At 37.4% G+C, this 23,661-nt stretch overlaps 1 protein-coding gene across 1 annotated transcript in view; it reads left to right on the top strand.

Moving 5' to 3' along the window:
- The window catches only part of LOC136884329 (ataxin-3), a 141,845-nt gene that overhangs the window by 59,553 nt on the left and 58,631 nt on the right, over positions 1 to 23,661 (top strand). Inside the window, exon 4 of the mRNA XM_067156431.2 lies at positions 7,838 to 7,992. Coding sequence (XP_067012532.2) covers positions 7,838 to 7,992 — 155 coding nt within the window. The remainder of the gene's footprint in view (positions 1 to 7,837; positions 7,993 to 23,661) is intronic.

Genomic DNA, 23,661 nt, shown 5'->3' with positions numbered 1-23,661 from the left:
TTATTACGAATGAACGACATGGATACACATTTATCTACATTTATATATAGTTGATTTTCAGTCGTCCATTGTATTAAATTACTTAAGTCAGCCTGGAGAAGTTCGCAGTCATTAATGGTGACAATGGATTTGAATACCTTAAAGTCATCGGCATATAAGAGAGAGTCTGGGAATTTTATTCGTTCAGGTAAGTCATTGATTAGCACCAGGAACATCCACGGCCCTAGATTAGAACCATGGATTATTCCTGAATTTACAGGGTATTCTCTGGATGAGTTTCTTTGATAAATTACATACTTCTTTCTGTCTCTTGGGTAGGAGCTGAAAAAACATAGTAATGGGTAAGATAATACAAGCATATTTAATTTTTTTTAGGAGTATGTCGTGGTCAATTTTGTCAAAGTCCTTTTCGAAGTCAGTAAATATTGCATTTACCTGACCACCTCTATCAAGTTCTGCGGATATTGATTGTGTAAAATTTATGAGATTTGTTATTGTAGATCGTCCTGAAATAAATCCATGTTGCTGTTCTGATATTAAAGGTCTTGTATAGACTGTGAATCTACGAAATAATATAAATTTGAAAACCTTGATTATAGCTGAAATAATTTATATTGGTTGGTAGTTTTTTATTAACATTGGATTACCCGATTTAAACACAGGACATACTCGGGACAGTTTTCATACTGTGGGAAATACGGATGTTTTGAGAATTAAGTTATAAATGAAGAGGAGAGGATATTTCAGTACATCTTTGCAACCTTTTATAACATACGGCAGTATCTGATCTGGTACCGTGGAAGACTTTGGCTTGAGCTTTTTTAACGTTAGTTCAACATCCTCTACAGTAATGCTGTCAATGTGGATATTGCCAGTGGTTCCTGAGCTCTATCTTAGGAATATACAGACTGAAAGTACGTTGCAAACCCTTCAGTAATATTCCTATCATTCTCTAATACTTTAGAGTCACATTCATAGGTATTATTGTTGTCTTTTCTTCTAGTCTTTACCCACGTCCAAAAGGTTTTGGTGTTATCAGTGATATCCTGCTCTACAGTTTTTACATAATCGTTATATGAGGATTTACTTGCAGACTTAGTTTCAGACCTTAACGTTTTAAATTGCCTATTGTAATATTCTGAAAGGTGCTTCAGTTTTCGGTAGTATTCTTTCTCTTTCAGTTTTTGTTTTATGCTTTCTGTGAACCTAATTGGGTATGTCCTAACTTTTCACAAGCCGCTTTTAGGAACAGTCTCATTTAACACTGCGTAAATTTTAGAATAAAGACATAAAGACAGGCTACTGCTTTGTCTACATCAGTGCATTCATACAGGTCTTCCCAAGTAAGATCTCTTAGTCCTGTGAACAATTGTTCAAATTTAGCTTCTTTGAAATTATAAGTATTTTGAGCTTCCCTTTTGCAGTTTCCACGATTTGGAGTGATATGTACTTCAATTTCTAGGGTGGGGTGATGGGAATCCTCAGGTAGCAATGGATCAGTGTTCATTTTACAGGTGACATTCGTTATTGTCTGACTGGCGAATACTAAATCCAAAGTTTTACCGTTACTATAATGAACGGAATTATAGGAATTCAAGTCATGTAAACTGAGGAAGTTTTTTAGTTTTTGGGTTTGTCTCATTAAATTTAAGTCACTGTTTTCATTAATTACTTTTGGCATGTTAAAGTCTCCAGTAATTATTACATTACTATTGATTATTTCATAGTGAGATTCCATCCATCTAAATACCTCACAATGAACTTCTAGTTTTGTGCTTGAGGTACGTACACATTAATTAGATACCAGACCTTTCCCCGAATATTTACCTTCAGAAATAACCCCTTGAAGTGTTCCGTTGTTTGCTCAACCTTGAGGATGTGTAATCCGCTTCTAACTGCAATGACTACCCCACCTCCCCGCCCCGTTGAGCCCCTTACTCTGTCAGCATGGTATACTTTGTACTTATTACAACAGACCTCGCTATCATAGACACTAGCATCTAGCCAGGATTCAGTGAGCTTTATAACATCGAAATTATTACTAAGAATGTTTACATTTAAGTCATCTAGTTTAGTCTTCAGACCATGTACATTCTGGTAATAAATGGAAAGCCTACTCTTCTCCACTGCAATTACAATTACAATTTAGATAGGTCATCCTGGCTATTTATAACAATGACTCTAGACCCTTGGGCCTTGCGTATTTTAATTATACCATTCCTTACCCAAATGTAAGCGTAATTCTTCTCCCTCTGGACTGCACGGGCCTGGGAGAGCAACTTCTTCTTCTGAGGGGACAGACTCTTGTTTACATATATGATGATGTCACCAGGAAAACCTAGTTGTCTGTTGGAGAGATTTCGCTTCACTCTCCTCCGCTCCATGAAGTGGTCCTTGTCCGTTCTTCTTACAAATTTCACCATGATCGCTGCAGTGTTTCTGGTTTGGTGCCTTAGGGAGTCGATGGCAAGCATCCACCATTTCTTCTTTAAGTTCTACGTCCAATGCACGCCCAACTTTCTTTACAGTGTCTAGATTGAATTAGTTCGGTATATCCGGAATCCCATATATTTCAATGGTATTCCTTCTCGTATACTGTTCAGCTTCCCCCACACGGATTTCTAAGGAATTTTATTTTTTCCTTCAGAAGATGATTTTCCTGGGTGAGGTTTTCTATATCTTGAAAACACTGTTCCATATCTTTTTGTTGTTTGAAATCAGAAGTACAGTATCTAATTTCTTGTGACAGTTCAAGGGAATTACCTAAATCTGTCTCTTGAGTCTTCTGGTCTTCCTTCATTTGCCTCATTTCTCCAGTTAACTCTTTCAATGTCTCGTGTTTAGTTCCAGCGGGGGCTGGAAGTACTGAATGCATTAACTCTGTTCAGTGGAGAGGTGTGGGGAAATGCTGCTTTGTCGTCTTATAATGCATTTTGTGTATTAGCAGGAAATGTACTGTAAGTGAATGATTTAGATAGAAAAAAGATACGGAAATGAATTGGAGATCTTGTAAGACATCATTTTTAGTGATAAATAGGGACCTAAAATATTAGCATCCATTTGTTTCAAAATTAGCATCTATTTTTCCCAAAATTAGCATCTATTTTTCCAAAATTAGCATATATTTACAAAGTTAAAATAATCACATGGTATTATTAATTTTAACGATTCCAAGTTTATGAAGTGCAATTATTGTCCTTGGTTCACACACAATACAAATTCATTGTTCAAACGAAAGCATTGTCAGTACTTCGGCATTGTTTTTTTTTTTTTTTTTTTCAAATTGCACCGTCTGTCTGTAACCACTGTGTTGTAATGAGACAACATGCGCTCGCTATCTACATTGTTTGTTGGGGTCCGCAACAACTCAAGACAGTATTTAACAAATATGCTGAACTCTGTCTGAACTGCAGTTAATGAAAGCATGACATCACATTTTTCACTTTCATCTGGGTTTGAATTGCATGTTTCAGAGAACAGTAACCAGACCCGATATTGTTTCACGAGAGATCTGTTACTCCAAACAATTTCTCGTGTCATCTAATTTATCAGTATTATTCAAAATTATATTTTTTGGATACAAAGCTTGAGAAAATTGACACAAAATCTTATTGTTGGGGTCTTTAGCTTTCAATGTTGGTAGCTTGTACTGTGAAGAATGAGCAGCTTTGACAAATGTGTCTCTACATGCAGCTTGCTCTAGAGGAGTGAGCTTAATCAAAGCATCATTAGTTGCCGCAGAAAAATTCCTGTCACAAATTAAGGTAAAACTGGCATCACGGTTATGCAGTTTGGGGTAAAGGAGATGAGAGGTAGGATACAGAGACCCTTCAAGTTCAGTAAGGAGGTCAACCAATTCAGCTGCATGATCTGTGACAAAAACCATGTGGGAGTGAAACCTATTCACTTCTCGGTCACTCAGATCAGTCAGGTACTTAATACCACAGTTGTTGATGTCCTTCATGTCAGACATCTTGAAAAATGTAACATCAGTAAAGTAAGCACTCAAATAGAAGACAGCCTGAAACCAGCTATTCCATCGGGTTATGACAGGTACAGAAAAAAGCTTTGCTTCCTTTGAACCACCATACTTTGATGTTAAGAATTGTAAATAATTATATTTTCGCTTTCTTGTGTTCAAAAATGCAGACTTTACCATCGCAACCACATGATTTAACTCTGTCATCACTGCGACCTAACTATTGCCAACCGAGCTGGGCTTATGTGCCCAGCACTGTACATGCACTAAATGATCCCCTATGACCACATTTAATGTTTCATAACACCGGGTCATGTAGGGGGCACTGTCACTAACAAACACTTTAACTGCATCATATGGCACACTACAACTGCGCAGAGCTTCTAAAACAGCACGAGAGCAGTTTGTAGCATTTCCTGCATCAAGATAGTTCACAGAAACAACATGCAGCTCTCTTTTCGATACGGCTGGGACTTGGAATATGATTATAAAAACACAACGGCCATTCTATCTGTAGTTTCGTCACAGAGTATGTTGTTGTTCTTCCCCACTAGAGCCTTTGCTGTTATTTTCTGGTGGTCAGATGAAACTTTTAGAAAGGAAGAAAGACCTCAAATTATAACAAAATAATTGGGTACGGGTAAGATAGTTCGATATGGAAATTGCACTCAAATTCAGTATCCTTCAATTTTGCACGTGGTTTCGATATTGTAGTACTTAAACCGTACCCGATCAATGAAATCGAAACTTACCCGCTAAATATACTTCACATAGAGTTCTCACACATGGCAGCTCTTCATTTGAAAACTCAGTAATCCAGGCTCTTAGCTCTTTGCTTTCCAGCTTTTCCAGAGGTATACTTGCTTTGGCAATATTTCAGCAGTGAAGTTATCTGTGGAAATTTTTCGTCGTTTACAACTATCTAACTGTGTAAGCACAGAAGATTGCTTTCTTTGAGACGTACTAGTAGCAGGGGTTGAACTTTTGTTATCGCATCGCTTACCCACATGTTTTTCAGATTTAACATGTTTCACAATGCTATCTTTTTTTCCCCACCCAACTCGGCAATTACAATACTTGCGAAACACTGACACTGAATCTGTGGCATATAAAACATCCTTTGCATATTGCTGAGCCCTTGCGTGCGCAGTTTTTGTCGTGCGTCCCATAACCTAAACAATCGCTTGACTTTCTACTCTTCACTAGTTTTGATTTTGAACAACAGGAAAACAAAGCTGCGTCTATCTCGTTATTTCCGTGAGACTCGATTTACATTTTGATAATAATCGATACAGATCTTATTCCCTTTGCTATTCCCATTGTAAATATCGAATAAAGTCAGCAAGCAGCAATCGATCGGCTACTTTTCTTCATCTATCGGAACGGTCGAAAGATTTATGCATCATATTTGAGTATTTCTGGCAATTTTGCCGAAATATGTTGTTTTCGGCAGTGAAATAGCCCATTTTCACAGAATGCGCACCAAAATCGCATATTCATATTAATTTCCTATTTTGGGTCACAATTCGCATTTTGTCACACTTCTATTTATGCGTAAAAATGATTTTATTCCGCATTAGAATTACTGTAGGCTTGGAGTTAGTACAAGATTAAAAAATTTGCATTTATCACAAATGCGATTTTTTTCAGTTCCCTAGTAATAAATAATAACCTGCTAAAACATCTTGAGTGGCAAGAATGCTGTGTAAATTCAGTAATATTACTACACGTAAGAATATCCTAACCCACATTCCAGACTTTTAATGTCAGAGTAACCTCCTGTGGTATTCATTAAGAGCTAATGCAAAAAGAAAACTAATCATAACAATTACACACATGAAAAAAATTCTTCACTCTTCAAGCTACTTAGTTTTCAGTACAATATTTCATACTTTTTGCATTAGTGCTTAATGAATCCCATAGGAGGTTACTCTGACGCTAAATGTCTGGAATGTGGGTTAGGATATTCTTACCTGTGGTCAAATCTCTGAATTTACGCAGCATTTTTGTCACGCGAGATGTGTTAGTAGGTTATTATTTATCACTAAAAATTATTTCTTACAAGATGTTTTTTATTTGAAGTCCATATTTTCATTTCATCAAAATCATTAGCTTACACTTACTCCCTAATACTCAAAATACAACATCAGATGACGAAGCATCATTTCTCCTCCCTTCTCAACTAAACATAATTAATGCATACAGTATTCCCCTCACATATTTAAAAATTCTCCTCAACTTTGCGCTCCTTAATTAATTTTCAGTACATCACTTCACACCTTTTGCATTAGTGCTTAATGAATCTCACACAAGGTTACTCTTGATGCTCAATATCTGGAATGTGGGTTAGGATATTCTCATCTGTAGTAAATTCTCAGAATTTATGCAGTGTTCTCACCACTCAAGACGTTTTAGTAGGTTATTAGTTAACACTGAAAATAATGTCCTACAAGATACTCTTTAATTCATTTCTATATTTTTATTTCTTCAAAATCATTAATTTACGTTTATTTCCTAATACACAAAGTACATTATAAGATGATGAAGCCGAATTTTCCCTCCCCTGTCCACTGAACAGAGTTAATGCATAAAGTATTCCGCTTACGTCCTACTTCCGTTCCTCTCTCTCTACTAAACAGAATCATTACCCTCATCTTCCTACATAGCTCCAGAGCAAGGCTTCAGTTCAAATACTGTCACGAAAGGTAATGGGAGATTAGCAACGTGGATAAGTAAACTCTCTGAAAGTTACTAAGACGACAGTGGAGGATTACCACAATCATAATTTGTCTCACTTGTTCCTAACAACATCAGTTCACAATCATAGACAAGTTTACACAACCTAAACAATATTTTACATATATGTTAATGATTTAAAGTGATATGACAGAATCTGAGGACGTTCTTGTAGAACAAAAAATGTCATAGTTAAACAGTGTGTACTTTTTACAGGTATATTACAGAGTATATGGGTTAAAATTTAATGTTTTTGACAGACTGAAAAGCTTTTAAAGCTACATTAACTGAGTCAACACTAAAAAATGTGGCTTCCTTCTTAAGAAATTGATAAATATGAAAATAAGTAAAGAAATTAACCAAAGGCAGAACAGGAGAACAATATGAAAGTCAAAAGATAGATTCAAATGACAACCCTGGGCTAGTGTGCCTCAGACAGTAAAAAATCTAAAGCAGCAACTGAATACCGAAACAGTAATGGGCAAGGGTGTAGTATGATGCTAGATGTGCACCGGCTTTCATTGGTGAATCAAGTGTAGACTGATTTGACCATTTCTGTCACCCCCGTTTCAAAACTTCATGCCACTTTCTATTGTGTAGTAGTCTGTTAAATTTCAGCTCAGCACCTGGAGCACATGCCCCTCTCCCTCCGTTTCCCCTGAGTTACAAGTCCTGGTAGTATGTACAGTAATTAGTATGAAACTGCATTAGTTACTTTTCCAATTTGAAGGAGAATTTATTGAATATGGTCATCAAATTGCTTTACATAATTTTTCTCATTGAAACTTAATGTTCATTTTTTGTTATACACCAAGTACATATAGATATGAAACACATCATCATCATTTAAGGGAAAAGAAGGAAATCATCCCTAAGTTGATAATTGTTCTAGAAATAACTTTGTTTTCAACATTGTGTATTACTAATTTTCCATTGGAACATGTTCTTAATTTTTTTTTTTAACTTTCTGAAAGTGTGCACTATGCTTAACATATATATTCCGATTTTTACCATATCTTCAATTGTCCCCCTATTGGTATCCTTACTGAAGATAAATGTTTGATAGATACGTGTCATGATTGTAACGGGTGCTTTGGATTTTTTTATTGTATTTTCTTCCAGAGAGATGCAAGCATTCATCTGCAATTATCGGGATCACTGGTTTACAATTCGCCGTTTGGGCTATCAGTGGTTCAACTTGAACTCCCTTCTAACTGGTCCAGAATTGATCAGTGACACATATCTTGTCATGTTTCTGGCTCAACTACAGCAGGAAGGTAATGCATTAAGGTCTGTGTTGTTAAAGCTAACATGATGACCCATTTTTGTTATGATCCATGATTATTGCTTTATCATAATTATTCCAAGTACCATATGCATTAACACTTAAGTTACATAGAGTAGACGAGGTGGTTGAAAACTACGTGAACGAGGTATATGATTGTTGGTGGGTTGGTCATAGTGATAAATAATTTGATATCTCGTGCTGTTATCTTTTTATTTACTACTGAAGTTAACCAGTCAGATTGCTTCATGGGTGAATTCAAATGGGCTCTGCGAGGCTGTGTTGCAAAATCGGGGCTTAAGACTGGGTTGAGGGCACCAATGGAAGGAAAAATCTTCCACATGGAAGGAATTTGAGCATGGACTTCCGAGCTGACAGAATCACGCCGTTGCAAGTACGCTACGGTGTCACCGACTAAATATCACAATGTGTTTTTGTTTGATGCTGATTTCTCAGCATGGCAGTCAAACTGGTTTTAAGGCAACACTGTCTAGCAAAGCCCATTTGAATTTGCCCGCAAAGCATTCTGATTGGCAAACTTGAGCAATGGATAAAATGATGATGTGATTTTATGAATTTTTTCAAATGTTTTATAGTATGATCTACCTTCTAATGCTCATATATCTGGTTCCCACTGTTTCCTATTACTCTATAATACATCACTCATACATCACCACTGTAACACATACTGTAGTTATAATAAGAGAAGAAATGAATAATTTGGTTGTCTTCGTTGTTATCTTGTTGCTATATTTCATAGGGTGGACGGTTGAATTTTTACATTTTCAAGAACAGACCTCTAGACTAAAAATAATAATTTTGTGTGGCTATTTCTAGCCAAGTGCAGCCCTTGTAAGGCAGACCCTCCGATGAGGGTGGATGGCATCTGCCATATGTGGGTAACTGCGTGTTATTTTGGTGGAGGATAGTGTTATGTGTAGTGTGCGAGTTGCAGGGATGTTGGGGACAGCACAAACACCCAGCCCTCGAGCCATTGGAATTAACCAATGAAGGTTAAAATCCCCGACCCGGCCGGGAATCAAACCCGGGACCCTCTGAACCGAAGGCTAGTACGCTGACCATTCAGCCAACGAGTCAGACAGACCTCTAGACTGAAACAGACTAACAGCAGACCAAAGTTGGTTGAACAGTAATGAAAGTGAGTAAGCTACATCAGACTTGACTAGTAACCCAGCAGCTATCATCTGTTAGTTACTGTTATAAGATAGAAGGTAGAAGTCATGGTCGCTGAGGAAGTCTTGCTTCTTGACCTCTTATATTGTTCATACCAGCCAATATCACTCTAGTACTTGTCTCTATATGAGATATGATGATAATTCAGTCATCACCATTAATTTTCTCTTTTCCAGATGGAGACAAGGTGGGGTAGATAATGGTTTCCCTCTTGGCTATCTAATTCTGCCACCCCTTATCCATCACCATGCTCCAGTCCAGGTTCTGTTGTCTTGTATTGTTCTTGACAAAGTCCATCAATTGAAAATAGGGTTTCCTTTGGTTCTCTTGTGTTTCATTTGTAATTCCATAATTTATTTCCAACATGCTTTCCTTCATTCAATTAACTCTTCACTCTGCCATCTTAATTTTTTGTATATCGTCATTTACATTCTCTGTAACCTGTAACGTACTTCTCAGAGATTTCATTTCTGCTGCCTATATTTGATCTGTATCTTTTGATTAGAAAGCCCTCTTAAGTAACATTCTCCAACCACCTTCCTTGTGCAGTCTTGACTTTTAACATTTGTTGTTTAAAAGACATTTCTGTGTATTTAAGAAACAGATAGAGAGCGAAGTTTTACTGATAAAAATGTTTTGATAGAATACACATAAAGGAAGAAATGTTACTCCGACTCACAATATTTAGTTAAATCGTTAGAGGGTAGAGTAAGAATGGCAGTAAATGTGCTTTTGAATCCTTGATGCTGATAATTGGTGGGAAGAAGATGAAGGCAAAAAGGAGTGATATTCTGATGATAATAGTGGGTGCATCCTGATCCTAAGCACCACTTGATGCCCAGTTTCACAGTACATCAGGTTGAGGGTAGGTGTATACATAGAAATATTTTGACAATGAAAAATGAACGTGCTTGGTTTTATGAATCGTGATGTGATTGGTAATTGAAAGTTTGTGTTCTACAATGATACATAGTCTTAAGAATAGTTTGTTAGTTTAACCAATGTACCAGGTGGGCAAAAAGTCCTTTACACTAGCCCATAATAAAAAGTAAAGTGTAGATTTTAAAAATAGTTTTTAGACAGTCCCATGACATAGTAATTGATAAGTGTTCTCGAGTCGAATGTAGTTTTCATTGTTATTCATTATTTATTTGAGAGAATAACACCATGATGGATACAGGTAAATACAGTGTTGAGGAGCATTTGGTGGCTTGTGTGTGGCCTCACAAATTTCCAAAGACACATCAGATAATGTAAGACGTTATAAGGATCTTTGGTGTGTGGTTTGGAAAGCCGGTGCCATTGCAGCATATATAATTTTTATGGGAAAAGGAAGCCTTGCATTAGGAAGTGTTTGTGATGCACCACATGTTAGGCCGAGAACTCGTGCCAAGACTTATGTTGTTGTGGCAGAATCAATTTAATGATCGCCGATAAAATCAAGTCATAAATATTTTGTGGAGTTAGGTATCCTGTGATGGACTTTGTCACACCACATGCTGAAGGACTTAGGCCTTTCATGATTTCACTCATCCTCAGCAAATTATTTCAGTGATGTAGTACAATTTATGAACTTCATCATGTAGGTCTGTATTGATACAGTTAAAACTAAGAAACAGTGTTAGGTTTTGGTCCACCCAATAATTGTGATGTGTAATGATTGGGTGGAGCAAAACCTTCCATTGTTTCTTAGTTTTTATTTGAGTGATTGCGACATGAAACAACATGTGCATACACGTCAAAAGATACTCACGTGCTACCCACGTGCCGACGATTGAAATAATGTTATGCCCTCTTATGAATGTGCGATTTACTGCAACTCATGCAGTTATAATGTTTTTTTTGTTTTCTCTCCTGGATTCCCTTTGCTCCAAAAGAAGAAATAGACATCCGATTAGGTTCATACAGCAACAAGTTGTGGGGAATGTGGTAGGAAGAGTTTGAATTCAATTCATTAAATTTATTGAGGACTAGCTGATGTACCCGTGCTCCACTACGGAATTCTACACTGTATACAGAATTATAGGTTAGGTAGTATACACGTGAGCAAGATTGTACTAAATTGCATAGCACTTAATGTTACCCTAGAAACGCAACGGGGAAGTTACCAAACGTCTTTTCTCATATGAAGACTGGGTTAGGGAATTTTCATTGTAATGGTAGGCTCCCTTTCCTACCACCAGTCACAATCAGGTTGGAGAGTATTCATTATAATGGCAGACACTCACTCTCCACCTGCCTTTTTACGTCCTCAGAAAGACCTGTCTTAGTAGTTTTCCCAACTGAAATGAACATAGGTCATTACAATGACGTCAGTAGAAATGGTGCGATTAAAAGCAATGCATTCATATGAAATACTTGATCAAATGAAAAACCACACATTTTCTTACTTTTAACGAACAGTACTACACTACTATTAAAAAACAAAAAACTTGAGAATTTTAGCCAAATCTCATTACAGTGAAACATCGATTCTCCGTTTTTCGAGGGACCATGAAAATAAAACGTACAACACGGGAAAACGGAAAATCCGGGAATGAATGAAAACCATCAACAATTTGGCTAAACACAAAAATGAAATATGTATAATTAATTATAATCTTACAAAAACTCCTAAACCAAACCAAACTACAGCCCCAGTGCGACTTTGCCTGCCACGTGACCGCTGCTCAGCCCGAAGGCCTGCAGATTACGAGGTGACGCATGGTCAGTGCGACGAATCCTTTCGGCCGATATTCCTGGCTATCTAGATCGGGGTCGCAATCTCACCATTAGATAGCTCCACAATTAGAGGTAATCACGTAGGCTGAGTAGACCTGGAACCAGACTTATATCCAGGTAAAATTGCTTGACCTGGTCGCAATCGAACCCGGGCCCTCTGGATGAGAAGCAGGCATGTTAGATCGCGAAACCGCATTAATTACCGGTACGCGAGTCAAAATCTCGATACTTTACATTGAGTTTTACCGGGGAAAACTTAGTGAGTTTCCCGTGAAAACTTCTTTCAGTTCAGCACCTTTGATTAGGCTAGCCAAACTTGGCCAAACTCTTGAAAAATCTAATAACGCCAAGCCAAACGATAACCGACCACAAGTAGGTTTTAATCCTCTCATCTAATAAAATAAAGCACATTAGATACAAAAGCACCCAACATGATGGCGAAATCCCTTCATTTCTTAATCTTTCATTGTAATTTGGTCTCCGGTATACTGATCGTAGTAAGGTGGAAATCTCGTAGATTCGTACCGCGCAAATTAGGCCTACATCGACTTTTAAAGGTTATGTTGAACTCGAAAACATGGTTTCGAATTAAGTATCGATCCTTAAAAGTTCTCGAATGCATTATATTCAATTCTGCCCGTCACAAATCCAATCAAATTGGAAAGATAAAAGAAATATCATCACAACTTCAGAAATTACGTTTATTCGTGACCTTGAGGTCATCTGGAAACCGCGCTCGCTGCACATGTCAGTACGAGTTGGAAGTGATGCAAACGATTTAAATGTAACGTGCGCAAATAAAACGACTGCGGTTTTTGGTATTTTAACACGAAAACGTAAAATTCCCAGTCTTACATTAGGACTTAAACAGTAATAGGCAATCCCAAGACCTCCCATGGCTTTCTTTTTTAATGTAAGGTGCAACATCTGTTCTGGTCTCGCTAACATAATCATGTACGATAATATAAAAAGTACTGAATTTCTGTTAAGAAGGAGCAGTTTCGATTCCTGCCTGAAAGCCCAGCAAATACAGTAGAGACAACAAATACAGTAGAGACAATACACGACACTTACGGATTTCGCCTTGCTAAAATGGGAGACAATTCGACGGTGGCGCTCCTAGTGACTTGACCTGAACAAATCGCGCTAAATTCAAATATCAATGGAAATGTATATACGGAAATGGATAAATAAATTACGTCTAGAAAGACAGTGGTATTGAGATATTAACTTCGAAGTTGCTAAAGCAATTCTGGATAAATGAATGAAGAATTATTTAAAAGGTTATTATTCAAAAACTGAAATTAGACATATAAACAAGGTGTGAAATGGACTGCTGTGAAATGGCTTGATCTTTCATTTATGCATTACTTTTTTAGCTTTAGCATACCTACCTGAAATCTTACGGTTGGATTTGTCTTTTTTCCTCATTTAAAACAATGTATCATCACATTAAGACATTTGTCAATAAAAATTTTGGCACATTCCTTACACATATGATGCAATGAATTAACATTTAATAGCTGGACAATTTTCCTCTTAACATGAAGCCTACTAACAGAAAGAAAATCTATACAATCCCGGCTTTAATCTGAGAAGAGGGATAAAAGAAAGAAAAGTTTGAAAAAGTTGTCGATAGTGATGCTTTGAGGAATATTTACGTACAATTAGGGTAAAAATGTAACATACCCTTGGCTGTATAGTCGAGGATTTTTAAAGTCGCTGGCCTGGAAATGATCTGAACAGATCTTATAATTCTTATACAAGCGTAACGTCCCTTATTTCTTGTACACTTTATCCAAATCACTTCTGTGACATTTCAAAACCCACAGATCACACCTACAACAACACATCGGTATTGAAGGTTTAACTGCTGCACTATACAATAAAATATGCGTATTATATTTTAAGCCCGTTAAAACATGGGTCGAGCAGGTCAGAAGATTATGAAGTACTATAAAAATCTCTGTCACTGGAAGAATATATATGCAAACACAATATTACTTACATGTTCTTGTCACGAGGGAACCTGAAGAACGAGCGCGCATTTTTCTCTACTTCGTAAATACTGCAGCCAAACACAGGACATACCTTTCCCCTCATGTTGAGAGGAGATATCAAGGAATGACACACGCTACTATTTAATTATGTCAACTCACTGAAAACGCATAAATAACACCAAAAACTTCACACAAAAATACACGTGCTCTTATGACAGAATCAGTACCGTTCAGGTCTATCCGCTAGAGTGAGCTCCAATAGCTGTCCCTCAATATCTCGCTCAGTGTCGTGTATTGTCTCCAAATACAGTAGAGACAATACACGACACTGAGCGAGATATCGAGGGACAGCTATTGGATCTCACTCTAGCGGATAGACCTGAACGGTACTGATTCTGTCATAAGAGCACGTGTATTTTTGTGTGAAGTTTTTGGTGTTATTTATGTGTTTTCAGTGAGTTGACATAATTAAATAGTAGCGTGTGTCATTCCTTGATATCTCCTCTCAACATGAGGGGAAAGGTATGTCCTGTGTTTGGCTGCAGTATTTACGAAGTAGAGAAAAATGCGCGCTCGTTCTTCAGGTTCCCTCGTGACAAGAACATGTAAGTAATATTGTGTTTGCATATATATTCTTCCAGTGACAGAGATTTTTATAGTACTTCATAATCTTCTGACCTCTCGACCCATGTTTTAACGGGCTTAAAATATAATACGCATATTTTATTGTATAGTGCAGCAGTTAAACCTTCAATACCGATGTGTTGTTGTAGGTGTGATCTGTGGGTTTTGAAATGTCACAGAAGTGATTTGGATAAAGTGTACAAGAAATAAGGGACGTTACGCTTGTATAAGAATTATAAGATCTGTTCAGATCATTTCCAGGCCAGCGACTTTAAAAATCCTCGACTATACAGCCAAGGGTATGTTACATTTTTACCCTAATTGTACGTAAATATTCCTCAAAGCATCACTATCGACAACTTTTTCAAACTTTTCTTTCTTTTATCCCTCTTCTCAGATTAAAGCCGGGATTGTATAGATTTTCTTTCTGTTAGTAGGCTTCATGTTAAGAGGAAAATTGTCCAGCTATTAAATGTTAATTCATTGCATCATATGTGTAAGGAATGTGCCGAAATGTTTATTGACAAATGTCTTAATGTGATGATACATTGTTTTAAATGAGGAAAAAAGACAAATCCAACCGTAAGATTTCAGGTAGGTATGCTAAAGCTAAAAAAGTAATGCATAAATGAAAGATCAAGCCATTTCACAGCAGTCCATTTCACACCTTGTTTATATGTCTAATTTCAGTTTTTGAATAATAACCTTTTAAATAATTCTTCATTCATTTATCCAGAATTGCTTTAGCAACTTCGAAGTTAATATCTCAATACCACTGTCTTTCTAGACGTAATTTATTTATCCATATCCGTATATACATTTCCATTGATATTTGAATTTAGCGCGATTTGTTCAGGTCAAGTCACTAGGAGCGCCACCGTCGAATTGTCTCCCATTTTAGCAAGGCGAAATCCGTAAGTGTCGTGTATTGTCTCTACTGTATTTGAGCCCAGTTACTGTACAGTGCCCTGAGCAAAGTGCCGAAAACCTGTTCGGCAGTACGTTCGAAGAAGTGTAAAAATATAAACATCTAACCCTGGACATTCGGGGGGTATTGTTTTATAAGTGCGAACATTTGACGAAACTCGTTCCGTCTTCAAGCAGAGCTGTCGAAATGCGCCGTGTCTCCTTACAATTGTTGTGGCCACTGTCTGCTTTATGATTTTACGAGATTCTCTAAACAATACCCCCCGAATGCGATGCTAAGATGGTCCCTTATGCAAGTTGACCGCCGATCGCTTTTCCAGTACCGGTACAGTACTTGCTCTACTAAACATCGCAATGACGGGGCATTAACGCCAAGATCCACAAGTATGCCATAACCGTCTTTTCGTGAGATACAGTTTATTAAAAAACGATTGACCGAGGATTTAGCGTTGATGGGACTGGAATTTCTGGACGGTTGATCCGGGAAATCGTTTCTTCGAGGAACGGGTAATGCGGGACTTTTACAACGTGATTTAATTACGATGCTCGCGGGACCACGTAATTTGAACGCATATTCCGGGAAAACGTATTTTCCGGGAACGGATAATCGAGGTTCCACTGTATTGTGAAGATATTACTGTGTTTTGGAAAACAATGTTATTAGAGTTAACGAATATCCCAATTTTAGCACTGTTATTTAAATTGTTAAACTATCCATTGTGTTTACAAAAGCAGTCACCGTAATGTAACAACTACCTTGAGGCATTGTAGAAGCAGTCAAAGGGACGCACCATCATATAAATATTGTGAGAAAAGAAAACATATCAACACCTCAAGATTCTTGGATTAATGTCCCTTTTGACTAAGCTCTCATAAAAACGAACTACTTCCAATGTAAAATCTGCTCGTCAAATCAAGACTAGTTCGAGGAAACCACTAATAGTTGCATTTTACCGTTTACAACTAATAGATTACAGAAGCATGCCTCAAATCAATGCATGAAGCAGAATATTTCCAGCGCATTTAAGACTTTAAGCTTTAGACACTACTGAGTTTTAACTGATTTTACGACTCAAATTTTAATACAAGAAGTCAACTAACAATTGTTTGTAAAAAACAAAGAACTTGAGAATTTTAGCCAAGTCTCGTTATTGTGAAGATATTACTGTGTTTTGGACGTCAAAGTTATTAGAGTTAACGAATATTCCAATTTTAGCACTGTTATTTAAATTGTTAAACTGTCCATTGTGTTTACAAATGCCTATATTTACGTATTTTACCACTTAGTTTTTAGAATCCTAATTAAGTACAAATTAGTTATAAGCAAATTAATAATGACAGGTCTTAACCTTGGGATAAATTACAAAGGCTGAGGATGCTTGAAACCAAACGAAACATGTCCCTTCTAATGTAGTGTTGTAGCAATATGAATTTCTAACAACACAAAATCAATTGTATTGAAAAGGTGGAATAGAAAAATAAAACATACAAATTTGTATGCAAACAATACTACACTGCCGATCTAACAGCCCAAAGTTCCAGAGCTGGAATGACCAAGCCGCAGACAGCCGTGATCTGTGAATACACTTCGTCTTATTTCAGCCGGGTGGAGGTGTCGAATAGTGGAGACTCCCAGGGCAAAAACTATGCCCTTTTACTAATGTGTTTCCTAGCAGTACCCGATGAGTCGGAAAATCTCAGTTCACTACACAGGCGGCGGAAAATTCTATCTGACTTGGAGGTAATTTTTTCCTTCCAAGCCAGAGGAGAAACCCCTTCTTTACTGCTAATTTCAAATAAAATGAATGTAGAATTTAATAAAAGTGAAGAGGAAGAAGCTTTTCTTAAGTAACATCTCTTTTCAGGGTTGAATTTTGAGTTTGTGAATTGTGGTGCTATAATTTGGAAAAGGCCTAAATTGTAATTCTAGACCAGGTCATACTACTACTACTACTACTACTACTACTACTACTACTACTACTACTACTACTCGAGCCTCTGCCTTAAGTATGCACACTGCTCATTCAAACCAGCATGTCAGAGTAGGGATCGAATAGCTGGAATACTATGATGAACCATTTTCGTACATACTGGCAGTATCAGAAAATGTATGAACCAAAGGAATGGCATGCTAATGAAGAATGTTTTGCAACTCCCCAGCTATTTCCAACCAATATTCAGTCAGGCTGTTATACCCAGTACGCAGCAGTAATCCCATCTATCTTACTTGAGCGGCAGCGTAAGAGACAAAGAACATCACAACAAACAATGGTCAATGTAATGTTATTGTTTATAAATGTTATGCGCTTTCAATATTGCAGACCTTCGCATTTAGTTTTCTTCCGACTCTGAAATACCACTCTTATCATAGTCAGTACAGTAAAACTGAATAAAACATAAATGTTTGGAAATTGTATTCTCTATAACTTTTGTTGTGTAGTACTTTCTGATAGGACCAATAACATAGGTATATAAAAATGAAATTTTAGGTTCCTTCCCCTAAACTACAATTTCATCCAGGGTGAATAAATTTGTTTATAACTTAGACTGTAGTTTCTTATTCCCCAACTCTATACACCGACTTTCATTAAATTCTGTTTACCCATTTTGTCGTGGCTCGGCATTGATATGGACTTGGCAACAAAAACACAAATTCAAGTAAAAATTGCATTCCCTTGTTACTATGGACATGACTGATACAGAAATACCATTCTTTTCAAATTCTGAGCAATGTACAGACAAAACTCTTATTTTATATATATAGATTTACTTGCTAATCAAGCTGAAAAGCCTTTTATGCTGTGTCTACTTAAAATAGGACACAAATCTGACAAGGGAAGGGTTGCACCTCAAATGGAAATTTTGTATCCAAAATTTATATGCAAGCTGTATAGCTCTTAACAGCATTAGTTTGATGTGTTTGTTTTGCAGCACTATAAAAGTTGGAGTGGGGGACACTGTAGCCTACTGCCCTTGAGGCCACTGTTTATATATAACTAGGTGATGTACCCGTACTTCGCTGCAGAATTATAAATTTTATACCGAATTTTACGTTGGGGAGTGTAAACGTTGTGAGCAAGATTCTATTTAGTTGCATAGCTCTTAAAGTTGCCCTAGAAGCACGACGGGCAAGTCACCAACGTCTTTTCTCATATGAAGACTGGGTTAGGGAATTTTCATTGGAATGGTAGGCCAGCTTGCCTACCGTCAGTCACAATCAGGTTGGGGAGTTTTCATTATAATGGCAGACACTCACTCTCCGCCTGCCTTTATAGATTCTCAGAAAGACTCTCTTGGTGGTTTTCCCAACTGAAATGAACATGGATCATTACAATGACGTCAGTAGGAATGGCATGATTAAAAGCAATGCCTTCATATGAAATACTCAATCAAATGAAAAACCACACATTTTCTCACTTTTAATGAACTGTACTATGCTGCCGAACTAACAGTCCAAAGCTACAGAGCTGGAATGACCAAGACGCAGACATCCGTGATCCATGAACAATCTTCGTCCTTTTTTCGGCGGGGGGGGAGGGGGGTTTCAAATAGTGGATAGTCCCAGGGCAAAAACTATGCCCGTTTACTTATCTGTTTCCTGGGAGTACCCGATGAGTCGGAAAATCTCAATTCACTACACTGGCTGAGGAAAAAAACTATCTGATGTGGAGGCAGTTTTTCCTCCAAGCCAGAGAAGAAACCACATCTTCGCTGCTAATTTGGAATAAAATTAATGTAGAAGTGAAAGTGAAGAGGAAGAAGCTTTTCCTAAGAAGCGGCTCTTTTCAGGGTTGAATTTTGAGTTATTTAGTGAATTGTGGTACTATAATTTGGAATAGGGCTAAATTGTAATTCCAGACCAGTTCATACTACTACTCCTACTACTAATAACTGAGCCTCTGACTTAAGTGCGCACACTGCTCATTCAAAACACTGCGTCGGAGTAGGTATCGAATAGCCGGCATACTATTATGAACCAGTGTGTTACGTACCAGCAGCATCAGAAAATGTATGAACCAGAGGATTGGCATTCTAAAGAAGAAAGTTATGTAACTCCTCAGCTATTTTCAGTCAATATTCAGTTAGGCTGTTATACTCGATACGCAGCAGTAATCCCATCTATCGGAGTTTAATGTCAGCATAAGAGACAAAGAACATTACAACAAACAACGGTCAGTGTAATGTTATTGTTGATCTATGTTAGGCGCTTTCGATATTGTAGGCCTTCACATTATTAATTGTCTTCCGGTTCTGAAATACCACTCTTATCATAGTCGGTACGGTAAAACTGAATAAAAAATAAATGATCGGAAATTATATTCTCTATAACTTTTGTTATGTAGTATATTTCCATAGGATCAAGAACATAGGTATTTAAAAATTAAATTTTAGGTGCCTTCCCCTAAACTACCATTTCACCTAGGGTGAATAACATTGTTTATAGCTTAAACTGTAGTTTCTTATTCCCCGACTCTATATACCGATTTTCATTAAATTTTGTTTACCCATTTTGTCGGGGCTCGGCGTTGATATGGACTTAGCAACAAAAATCCAAATTCATGAATATCTGTGTTATCATAGCCGGTACAGTAAAAATGCATAAGGCGTAAATGATCAGAAATTTAATTCTATATAACTTTAGTTATGTAGTATTTATCGATATGACCACTAATAATATAAATATTTGTGAATTGAATTTTAGGCCTTCCCCTAAACTACCATTTCACTCAGCGTGAATAAAATAATTTATAGCCTAGATTGTAGCGGCTCACCCCCGACTCTACATACCAATTTCTATTAAATTCTCTTCAGCCGTTTTCTCGTGATGCGTGTACATACATACATACATACATACATACATACATACATACATACATACATACATACAGACAGACGGAAATTACGGAAAAGTAAAAACTGCATTTTCTTGTTACTGTGGACATGATCGATATAGAAATACCATTACCATTCTTTTCAAATTCTGAGCAATGTACAGACAAAACTCTTATTTTATATATATAGATTGATGTGTATACCATGTCTCTTTTTGCTTTAAAGGAAAGTGAAAAAGAAACAAAAGGAAAACTCGGAACATATAGAATGTTTTAAATATATTGTCATGTAAACTGAGAACGTATTCTAAATTGGACATTGCTGGGATTGAAGACAACACGTTTTCATTGCTTTCGCATATTGCAAGTGGTCGTTAAATCTGAGTTTTTGTAAATGTCAGGGGAAAAACCCTTCTTCATCATCATCTGCAGTTTCCAGCTGTTGGTCGGGTCTGCTTGGAGCATAAGCCTCTCCATCTGCTCTTGTCTTCCCACCACTTCTCCCTAGTCACTCTTGCCCAGTCGTCACCTCTTCTCTGTACACACTCTTCCACTCCTTTTATCCACGTCTCTTGGTCTTCCTCTTGGTCGTTAATCTGTTATCTCCATTCCGTGCATCCTCCTCAGTATACTTGCCTATGTCATTCTCTTTATGTGTCCATACCATCTAAGTCTAGATGCCTCTATCCTGTTCTGTAGTGGCTCTTCTTTTACTATATCTCGAACCTTCTCATTTCTCATCCAATCTTGTCACTCTTTTCCTGCTTTTCAGAATTTTTTATTTCACTTGCCTGTATTCTATTCACAGCTCTCTGCCTCATTACCCAAGTCTCAGCTGCGTACATCAGAATAGGTATAGTACATCCTTTATATCACCCTTTTGCTTCTCTGAGGGACATCTTTACTCCAAACCAGGCTTCTGACACTTTTCAGGAATGTTCCTGCTTGTCTTCCATGCTCGATTATTTCCTTATCATTTCTTCCACTTTCCTCTATGATACTTCCCAAGTACTTGAAACTCTCTACCTTCCTAAGCTGTTCCCCTCCATCGATATCCCTCTTGTAGGTCTCTACTTCTGTCCCTTATACAATAAAATTAGTATGAATCGGCAATCAGTTTGTTCAAAACTTGCGTTTTCGTGGAAGATGTCCGCACTACGGTTTCTTCATCATCATCATCATCATCATCAGTGTCTAAAGGCAATGCCTTGTCTATGCAACCATTCTTTCCTGTCCTCAGTTCCTCGTTTCATTTCTTAATAAGAGCCATAATGGAGACCCTGTGCTAAGTCTTGAAGGAATTTTTTCCTCGGTCGTCCTCGGCCTTTCTTCCTTGTGATTTTTCCTTCCAGCAGATTGGTAAGAAAGGTGTTGTGTCGCAAGATGTGGCCAGTGAATTTAGCTCTTCTTCTTTGTATCATTAAAATCAGTTCTCTCCTCCTTTGAATTTCTTCAAGAACACTTTTGTTTGTTCTCTTTTCAGTCCATTTCATCTTTAGTATTCGTCTCGAAACCCACGTCTCTAACACTTCCATTTGTTTACAAACCTGATCTCTGACTGTCCCAAGATTCACAGCCATACAGTAGCACACTCCATACAAAAGAAATCACAAATTTCTTCCTAATTCCAAAATCTAAATTTGCACCAATTAAAAGATTACTCTTATTACTAAACACCTGTTTGGCATGTGCCATTCGCCTTTTGATCTCTTTGCTGCACCTGTTGTCATTGGTAATCAGACTTCCTAGATAAGGGAAACTGTTGACTTGTTCCACTATCTTGTCATTAAGCTTAATTTTGCTGTGATTTTGTTCAGGATGTTTATTCACAACTAATATCTTGCTCTTCTTGACATTAATGTTTAAGAGTGATCTGACAATGTTTATGACAGTTCATTCAGCATATTAGATAACTCTTTCTCAGAGTCTGCTACAGCTGCTATGTCATCTGCAAATCGAATGCATTGGATATGGTTCCCATTTACGTTTACTTCTTCGGTATTTGCCTGAAACTTATTTATGGCTTCTTCAATGAATACATTAAAAAGGTATGGTGAGAGAGAGCAGCTGTGCCTTACACCTTTACTGACTTTTCCTGTCTGGATACTTCCTCCGATATCTGCCATCGTGGTCTGTCCTTCATAGAGTTGCAATATCAGCCTCTCGTCTTTCCAGTCCAAACCTGTAGCTTAAATTTTTTTTAACAGTTTGTCCCAACTCACGTCATCGAAAGCCTTTTTCAATATCTATAAACGCTAGAAAGGTGTTCCTATTCATCTCCAACCTCTTTGCTAATATTGTTCGGAGAGGGAAGATGGCTTCTCTTGTTCCCATCCCTGTCCTAAAGCTAAACTGGTCCTGATCGATTTATAAATTTAATTTGTTATTCATCCTGTTTTTATTATTGACTAGCTGATATACCCATTATTCGCTACAGAATTCTACATTGTATACAGAATTCTAGGTTAGGTAGTGTACACGTTGTGAGCAAGATTGTATGAAATTGCATAGCTCTGAACGTTACCCTAGAAACGCGACGGAGAATTCACCATACATCTTTTCTCATATGAAGACTGAGTTAAGGAATTTTCACTGTAATGGTAGACCCGCTTGCATACCATCAGTCACAATCAGGTTGGGAAGCATTCATTATAATGGTAGACACTCACTCTCCACCTGCCTTTTTTCATCCTCAGAAAGACAGTCTTAGTGGTTTTCCCAACTGAAATGAACATGCATTACAATGACGTCAGTAGGAATGGCGCGAAAAAGCAATGCTTTCATATGAAATACTCGATCAAATGAAAAACCACACATTCTCTCACTTTTAATGAACAGGACTAAGCTGCCGATCTAAAACAGTCCAAATTTCCAGAGCTGGAATGACCAAGCCGCAGACTGCCATGAGCCCTTTTCGTCGGGGAGGTGGTCAAATAGTGGCGATTCCCAGGGCAAAAACTATGCCCTTTTACTAATCTGTTTTCTAGGAGTTCCCGATGAGTCGGAACGTATCAATTCACAACAGTGGCAGTGGAAAGACGATCTGACTTGGAGGCAAATTTTTCCTCCAAGCCAGAGGAGAAACCTCCTCTTCACTGCTAATTTGGAATAAAATGAATGTAGAATCTAATAAAAATGAAGAGGAAGATGCTTTTATTAAGAAACAGCTCTTTTCAGGGTTGAATTTTGAGTTATTTAGAGAATTGTGGTGCTATAATTTGGAATTGCCCTAATTGTTATCCTAGACCAGGCCATACTACTACTACTACTACTACTACTACTACTACTACTACTACTAATACTACTACTACTACCACTAATACTACTACTACTACTCTACTAAGTGAGCCTCTGCCTTAAGTA

The sequence above is a fragment of the Anabrus simplex genome, chromosome 1 (assembly GCF_040414725.1).
Source record: "Anabrus simplex isolate iqAnaSimp1 chromosome 1, ASM4041472v1, whole genome shotgun sequence".
In the NCBI taxonomy this organism is placed as follows: Eukaryota; Metazoa; Arthropoda; class Insecta; order Orthoptera; family Tettigoniidae; genus Anabrus; species Anabrus simplex.
Note: the sequence above shows the minus strand (reverse complement) of the source record. Positions and strands in the feature narration are given on the sequence as shown.